This window comes from Pleurodeles waltl, chromosome 9 (assembly GCF_031143425.1).
Source record: "Pleurodeles waltl isolate 20211129_DDA chromosome 9, aPleWal1.hap1.20221129, whole genome shotgun sequence".
NCBI classification, from domain to species: domain Eukaryota; kingdom Metazoa; phylum Chordata; class Amphibia; order Caudata; family Salamandridae; genus Pleurodeles; species Pleurodeles waltl.
This window is the reverse complement of record NC_090448.1, coordinates 170,215,824-170,224,512: the sequence shown is the minus strand read 5'-3', so window position 1 is coordinate 170,224,512 and position 8,689 is coordinate 170,215,824. Positions and strand designations below refer to the sequence as shown.

General features: G+C 40.4%; 1 protein-coding gene across 1 annotated transcript in view; it reads left to right on the top strand.

Annotated features, from left to right (window-relative positions):
• The first annotated feature begins 2,374 nt into the window (after window positions 1–2,374).
• The window catches only part of C9H3orf49 (chromosome 9 C3orf49 homolog), a 49,028-nt gene continuing 42,713 nt past the window's right edge, over window positions 2,375–8,689 (top strand). The window contains exon 1 of the mRNA XM_069205954.1: window positions 2,375–2,528. Within this exon, the coding sequence (XP_069062055.1) occupies window positions 2,446–2,528 (83 nt within the window). The 5' untranslated portion in view covers window positions 2,375–2,445. The remainder of the gene's footprint in view (window positions 2,529–8,689) is intronic.

The following is an 8,689-nucleotide window of genomic DNA, read 5'->3' as shown; positions in this document are numbered from 1 at the left end:
GCTGACGCCTTCCCTTGCTGATGCAAACTCTTTTTACCTCCTTTTTGCCAACCTTGGTTACTCACATTTTGCCACAGATGTTGTATTTCCAAATTATTTTTGTTCTTTATTTTCTTTTTCTTTTTTCCTCATGTGCTGTAGATCAGCACATGCTAATTTAAAACATGCCAATTTGTAGTGTTTTCCCTTTGTCCTAGCTAGCTAATGTAGATGACTTTCAAACTGCCTTCATCCTTAATAGAATTGGACAGTGCTTGTTTTCAGGTCATCAGACAATTCTGTTGATCTTTTGCATTGCTATTGTTGAATGCTTAGTCCTTTTGGTGCTAGTTCAATTAAACTTCTTTCGTCCCCGTGGTCAACCCATGGTCATTCTGTAACTTTATAGTTTTGTTTTGAGAATCACTTACAAAAATTTGAGCATGAGTCTGTAATAAAATCCTTAACTTTATTCCCGACTGGAGTTTTCCTTGTTGAATTGTTTGAGTTTTAATGCCTAACCTTTCTACCCCTTTATGCTGGGTGAAAAGACCCACTGACCTTGTTAAAAGCATACCTGAAAATGCTTTACCACTTTCACTTGACAGTGACAATAAAAGATGAAAAGTGCGGCGAAGCGAGTAGAAGTAGTTTTGCTGCTCCCACCCCTCGGAGCAGACTCATTGTTTGCTCTCACTTGGCAGGAGATGTCAAAGCTCCCTCCAAGCAGGGTCACCTCCAAACATTTTCCATCCATTTTTTGCTAAACTTGTTTTTGTTGGCTTCAGGACTCTGTGCACTCTATCACTGCTAAACAGAGCTAAAGTGCATGTGCTCACTCCTTAAAACATGGTAAGATTGGTATATACCTAATTGTCATATTTAATTTTCTTATATGTCCCTGGTAAAGTGCATTACATGTGCTCGGCCTGTAAATTAAATGCTACTAGTGGGCCTGCAACACTGATTGTGCCACCCACTTAAGTAGTCCGTTGTGTACAGATTTAAACTTCCATGTCGACCTGGCAAAGTCAACCTTTTGCTAGGCGTAAACCATCCTTTTTTAATACATATAGGTCACCTCTAAGGTAGGCCCTAGACATCCCCAAGGGCAGGGTGCAGTGTATTTAAAAAGATGGACGTACGTTTACATTTTACATGTTGTAGTAGAAAAATACTCTTAAATTCGTTTTTCACTACTGCAAGGCCTATCTCGCCAATAAATTAAGATAGGGATTAACTTATTACATTTTGTAAGTGTAAATCACAATCTGGAAGAGACGCATTTTTTGAGATTGGTGTCCTTGGATTTTAAATTGTAATTTTGGAAATGCCACTTCTAGAAAGTTGGCTTTTCTTACTTTAATCTTCTGCTGTCTTCTGCCTGTCTCTGAATACAGGTCTAGGGTGAGTGGGGAATTGTAAAGCCCTACCCAAGCCCACTTGCTCTCAATTTAGCACTGGAATTCACCCAACACATAATTAGACTACATGGAATCCCCAGGGTCATTATTACCGACCGAGACTCTCAATTCACCTCACAGTTTTGGCGAGAGTTATGTAAGTTATTAAACATTGATCCTCGTTTATCTACTAGTCATCATCCGGAGACCAATGGTATGACAGAGTGTCTAAATTAAACACTACGCCAATATCTATAAGGCATATCGCTACAACATGATGATGACTGGTCAAAATATTTCTGGATGTCTGAGTTCGTATACAATACTTCCGAGCATAACACTTTGGGTTGTTCCCCATTCTACTGTTTGATGGGCTTTCATTCAAACACTGTACCCTTGCCTTGCCAGGGAAATCCAACTTACCTTCTGCAGAGGAACATCATAGACACTTGAGCCGTATTATGCAGGGGGCTAAACAGCACAGTGTCACAATCACCGAAGGGTAGCGCAGTGCTACGCCCCAAACTGCTGAGCGAAATGTTATTTTCACTGCTCGTACGCACATTTGAATATAGAAATGTGGTTCGCACAGTATTGTGTTTAGAATTATTGCAGCTCTGTACTACACTGAGACGTGGTAAGGGCACACATGCATCTACGTGCGTAATTACATTTTTACAATAAAAGGTGGCAAGAATTTTCTTACTTAAGTGTAAACTTCTGATTATTGCAGCACACATAACTAGCAGTACGACGCACTCCCAAACACAGTATTGGCAACTTTTTTACTGAGGTAGGGAGAAGTAAACGGCATTTTTCAGGGCTACGACAAATTTCTCGTCTCCAGCCTATAACATGTTTAACGAAAAGGAAGCCCTGATGATGAACTTAACAGATGCAAGTTAAGTGGTGATGGAATTTCAGAAAGGAGCTAAACCTCAGCTCAGCCTCTGGAAAAAAAAATAACAGAAATGTGTACTAGCTGTCTGCAAATCAATGTGATTATAATGCTTTAGTCCTAAGGGACGTGCAAAGCGAGGTGTGTTGTTCCAGATCTCCACAGATGCCCTGCAGAAAAGCGGCAGAATTCAGTCTGAAAAACGACAAAAGGAAAATTGCTCAGCCGAAAAAGAAGGGAATTGTTCGGTAAGTGTTAGTTTCCTCTTAATTAAAATTACTACGTTAAACGCTAATATCAGACTAAACGCACTCCTTAAATGATTCTATATTTTTCTACGAATATTATCAGTTTGATGTAGATTTTTTTGTACTTTATTTTTTAATTTTTTTAAAAAGTAAATAGAAGTAAACCATGTTAAAACATGCTAAAGGAATTCAAATGGTGCATCGATAACTTTCAAAGTATCAGACAAAAAGTAAAGCTAAAACCAGAGAGGTCACTTTAAACGTTTTGCTTCTTGGTGCATGGCGACTCTGTGCTAGTTTTAGTATCTTGGGCTAGGTCATGTAGTGCCCTGAGACGTTGCAGGATGGTGTCTAAGCTCGCGCTAGGGTCTGATTGTAGTTTAACCGATGAATCCGGTAAGGGTGGGTCAGCTTAAGTCCTTTTCATGCTTCTGATCTCTCACTCTAGTCACCTCGATTCCATAATAAATCGCACCTCATCTATGTTAGAGGTATGTTTTCTTTTAGTTTAACCCAGTGAAGTTTTTGTACATCGTGTCTTATGGATTATGACTATCGCTGTGATACTCACTGATGACTTTTGTTTACAGTCTTCTTTTTTCATGCATCGTATTAGAAGTGTCTTGTGCAATTGTTTGTCATAGTTTTTTTTTTTCTAAAAATAATAATAAAAAAATTCTGAAAAAAACATTTGTTTCCAAAAAGGGCCTTGTCCCCAGACGTTTTGGTGTGAGACAGATAACCAGCACTTCTGAGACCACGTTAACATCTAAATAAGCACATTCTCTCTTCATATTTCCTTTTCATTCCTGGAAAAAAATAAATTATGTTTGAATTTTTACGTGTTCCAATATAGTTGTCACTAGTTCAAACAAAAACATGGAAATTGACCTGCTGTTTCTGGTTAGGAAGCTATGGGTTCAATGTATGGGCAAGACACAGCCCTTGAAGAAGGACCTCTGAAAAGCGCAAGTTTCCAGCCTTAATAATTTACTTCTTCCATTTGAAAAATCTATGCAATTATTTTAATGTGCACAAACACGTGTATAACGTGTGGCATATTCTTGCTCTGTGAAGCCTCAGAAGGCCCTCCTCTCTAGTGCCTTGTTAAATCTGCAATAATGTGTTTGGAGTGGTAATTAAAGGACTGCAGTCTAGATGTACAGAATTGCCACAGGTTTTGTTTTTTAAACCAGTAATAACTGCAGAAATACCTTTCCTCCGGCATATTGGTGACGCTAAATGGGCACATTACTTCCATAGTGGTACCACACTTGTAATTTATTTTGTGGTTTTATATAGCACAAATTAGACCTCCCAGGCATCGGAGCGCTTTTCATAGGTGTCAGAGACACAATGTCATCATGTTGTAACAGCAGTAAGAGAACATACTCAAAACTATAGTATAGCATCTATTACATCATAGCACTGGTACAAAATAAAAATGGATTTGTATCCACCTAGATCAGCTGAACTTTTTGAGGTTGGCACTCTCCCATTATACACTCCTCTAACTTGTATCCGAATACTTGCCCAACCTCCTTCCATCCAACCTCACTTCCTCCACCAGTTCCTCTCACCGAGCTTCCCCTGAGCTGCAGGAGTTCATGGACCACTGACTTTTCAACTGTGTTTGTGCCATCATCTCCCTGGTGTGAGAACCAAAAGCCAGTAGAGTAATCTACTCACAGTGCTCTCTACCACAGGGCTGGCATGTGCCAGACACAGAATGTGAGACTGTGTCTCTAAAGGGTGGTGCCAGAGGGTGATGGTCCCCTGGTCTGACGGCGTGCATAGGACAACAATGAGGAATTCTGAAAGTTGCAAACCTGTGTTTCCCTTACAGACCAGACACAAAGCTTTGGCAACTTTTCCCTTCTACTGCAGCATAGAGCAATTCGTCAGAAGGCACATAGACAATTATTGCTGGATGGTGATTCATAACAGACCCTTATCTAGCGTTTTCTGTATTGTGGACTATATGATTATTTTAACTATTTATACTTAGTAAAAATAAAGGTTTATTATTTCAGAAAATGCTACCCCATGAACTTCAAAGTCTAAAATGGAACCGCTTGGTAATTAGAGTTTTAAGAACTTCATGAACAGCAATGCTTCGCACTAAAATTGCTTTGTTTGTGAATTCAGCTGACAATGAAGAAGAGATCTGGCATGTTGACATATTAACTGTGTGATTTTAGAGCAGAGTTTCCCATTATGTTCACATGTCCTTGAGCATTTTACCGTGGACAACCCTCTTCTGATTTACGGTGAAAGATAGATGAGGCTCCTTGGTACACGGGGTCAGCATTTCTCGAGTCCCTGGGTTAGGTGGGTGTTTCTCAGTAGGCATGGTCAAACCAACAGAGGTTGCACAGGGCAGCTCTAAATTCACCAGGGCACCAAGGCATGATCCATGCAGGTTTAGTTGAGGTGAGACCTGCTGAGCAGCTCAGTGTTCATTTCAAATTGGTGTGCCAGCCGCCAAATGCCATTCACAGATAGTGCACTGTTTAACTTTAAAACTGTAGTCACTTAGATTAGACTAGGTAATCTTGCTCATGGCCTGGGTTGGTCCTAACACACACACTGTACCACTGAAAAACTGTGTGATACCACACAAACAGGAAGCCACGGCAGGGCTTCTTGGGTAGCCCACTCAGAAAGTCACTGGGGATGAAAAGTGAGAATGAGCTTTCCTTGTATCTGTGGGTAACATTCATGCTCCACCTTGGACTCATCACTTGCTCTAAAAGATGTTTGTAATCAGCAACATGTAACATACCTCTTGCACATTGGAGAAGAAACGCAGTCCTTTTCCCACTCTCATGATCATTTATGAAACTGTAATTCAGGCTCACGATCATTAATGTTCATTAAAATATAAGCATACCAGAAGTCCCTGTTACTATGATGTTACTGTATGTAATTTAGATGGAACGTTGCAAGATTACGGGTCTTACAATAGGCTACCGCATACCAAATATATTTATGTGGTCACCAAGTAGCTAAGTAAAGGGCTCAAAGGGAGGAATCTGCTTATGACCAGTATTGGGTATACATGTTCCATAGCAAAGCACTGGATTTGCTGCTTGAGGGGTCTCTTCTGTTAGGGACTTCTCAAGCTGAGTAAAAAGTGCAAAGGACCATCTCGGGACAATAAAACAGTGTGGTAGATATTGGTAGTCAGTGGAGTTAGCGGGGTCACTTTTGTCCTTACATGCATCAACGTTAAACAGTATGTAGTAGATTTCAAGTTTCAGATTTTATTTAAAAAGTGTATAGTTAATTAAAACCATTACACCAAAATACTTTTTAAAACCATTGCAATAAAAAATGACATGATAAAACAATAAATACGTCAGAAGATAACAATGTCTTGGTATTACATGTGTTAAAAGGTGCGGCAGCTCCAATGGGCTAGCTGCTTCATTTCATGTATCGATTTCACCTGTAGTTTTTAGGGTCGAGCGTGAAAAGCCCTCTGTCCCTGTTGTAATCTCTCTATGGGCTTGTAACCACACCCATGTCACACCCATCGGTTTGGTTGGTTCATGGGCTTGCCTTTTAAAATTCGTTTAATTTCATTAGTGAAAGGCATGTATGCGTCATGCCTTTTCCGGTGTTGAGCCCTCCTCGAGCGCACTGGTAATCTACTGAAAACATACAAGGCTCCATGTTTTCCCTATAGGTTTCTGAACTACTTTTTCTCTTTATTTCGTGGGCAGCGCGATCTCGCTGTGTAGTATTCAAGCGCTTTGTATGAAATCTTCTCTGTTACATAATTAATTGCACTTTTGCCGGTTACATGGATAATTGCACTTTTGCAATACGTTTCACTGAGAGCAAACTTCTGTTCCCTTTTGTGTGTCTGCTTCGCGCTCATGGCGGCCATCGGCTCGCTTATGTGAAACTGTTTTACTTTTCATTTTCAATTTAGGTGGCAAGAAAAGTCTGGTTAGGAGTTCACAACGCCAATAGCTCCAACTCGATCAAACGTGAGATCCATTGCATTGCAAATGCTTGTTTGTTTTGCACTCACTGGCTGGGCATTTGTTCTTGCCAAAAATAACTGTGCAAATTTGGCAACCCATATATTCAAGCGTGTATTTTCAGGGTTGAGGCCCTGTGTGAGTGTTGTCTACAAGTTCTTACTCCAGCTTGAATGAAAGAGCCCCTTAATTTTCTTCTTATGGCAAGTAATGCTGGGTAGGCAGATAAGATGTGAACCATCGTCTTCTTTCTCGATCCACAGAGCCTGCATTAGTCCCCTTGAGCTGTCCTGGTGCAGTCAGAGATCTAGTCCAGGGAGGGTTGGTCACTGAAACGCAGGAGCATGAGTGCTAACTTCAGATGGAATAGGTATTATTGGTCAATATAAGTTTTAAGACTTTGTAGTAATTAATGACTTGCCAAGCGGGCTTTTTCTTAGCCAGGGTGGCTTTGTCTTCCTGTAAGGAAAGTGGCCTAGTGTTATGGTTGAGATGTCTCTTGAATTCTTTGGACGAAATTTGCAGGACCCGTATGTTTCCTGGATGGTGGAAGTGTATTACATTCTTTAGATAGATGTTTAGTCCTTCCTTTGATTTACAGTCAGAACCAGTGTTGTTTTTGGCCTGGCAGAAGGAGTGGCACGTTTTCAAGAAGGCATTTTTAACAGCCCTGCAATGCTTCATAATGCCAAATTCAAGGCGCAGCTGCGCCTGCGTGATATGAGTAGGCAAGTTACAAACCGAACAGTAGGTCTTGGTTAATAAGCTGAAAGGTTTTGTCATTTTCTCTCCCACAATTTCGGAGCCATATGGTGAGCAGGAGTTTAGCTGCCATCACCAGCTGTAGAAGACCGAGGATGAGTCCATGCAAAGGTTTTGTGAGCTGCTGAAATCCTCATGCAAAACAGGCAGCATTTAGCTTCATGTCCTCCATGTGTGGGTAAGAGAGTGCTGACCGGATCGACGCATCGCTCTCCTGCGGAGAGAAGAAACAACGCACACCGACCCGACTAAAGGAGGAACGCTACAGGTCTCACTCATGAGTGAAATCGACACACCGCAAGCCCTTTTTGACGCACACTCGCCCATGCGGGGTTATTTTTGATGCACCCAAGGTACATTTTCACACTAACAGCATTAGTGTGTGTTCAATATTACATGAAGAACCTTGTTGCATTTTTTGTGATAACTTGACTTGTGTATTGTGGATTTGTGTCATTTTGTAGTGTTTTCATTAAGTTACTGTGTGTGTTGGTACAAATACTTTACACTTAGCACTCTGAAGTTAAGCCTACTGCTTGTGCCAAGCTACCAAGGGGGTAAGCAGGGGTTAGCTGAGTGTGATTCTCTTTTACCCTGACTAGAGTGAGGGTCCTTGCTTGGACAGGGGGTAACCTGACTGCCAAACAAAGACCCCATTTCTAACAGTGCCGAATAGAAATCATTTGAATAATATGAGAAGCAGACCCTTGCCAAGTGATTGATTTGAACAAAAAAATCCCACCTTATGCTGTCAAAAGCTTTCTCTGCACCCAGTGTGAAAGGGACAAAGAGACATTTAAATGAAGGGGATTTGCTAAAAATATAAAAAAATGTTTGAACATTACTGAATGATGAGATACCCTTCACAAAACCAATCTGCTAATTACTAATCAATTTAGGGACAACTGAGTCCAGTCTCAGAGCAATACGTTTTGCAAGAGCTTTGGGTCTAAAGTTCATGCAAATAGTTAGATCTATATCCTGTTTGTCATCAAATGTGTTGTAGCTTCTGTAAATGGTGCACTAGACTTTCCTTGAGCCAGAAAATCTGAATACAATTGGAGCAACCTATAGGAAGTCCAATTTGTAAAGGCAGAGTAAAATCAATTGGTAAACCACCTGGCCCAAGAATGTTACAATGTCTCAACAAAATTAGCATCCATCCCGTTCTCCAAGAATATCTTGTTTTTCCAAAATAGATGCATCAACATTTGGTTAATAATGCTGTGGAATGAAAAAAAAGTAATTATGTGCATCCTCCAAATTAATTATTGAGGCCTGCGTACATAATACCTTATAAACGTTAACAAAAGAATCAATTAACTCTGAATGAGCAGACTGCCGTTTACCATTCTCATCAATAATACAACAAATTACTGATCTTTCTTTTAACTTTTTAACTTCTCA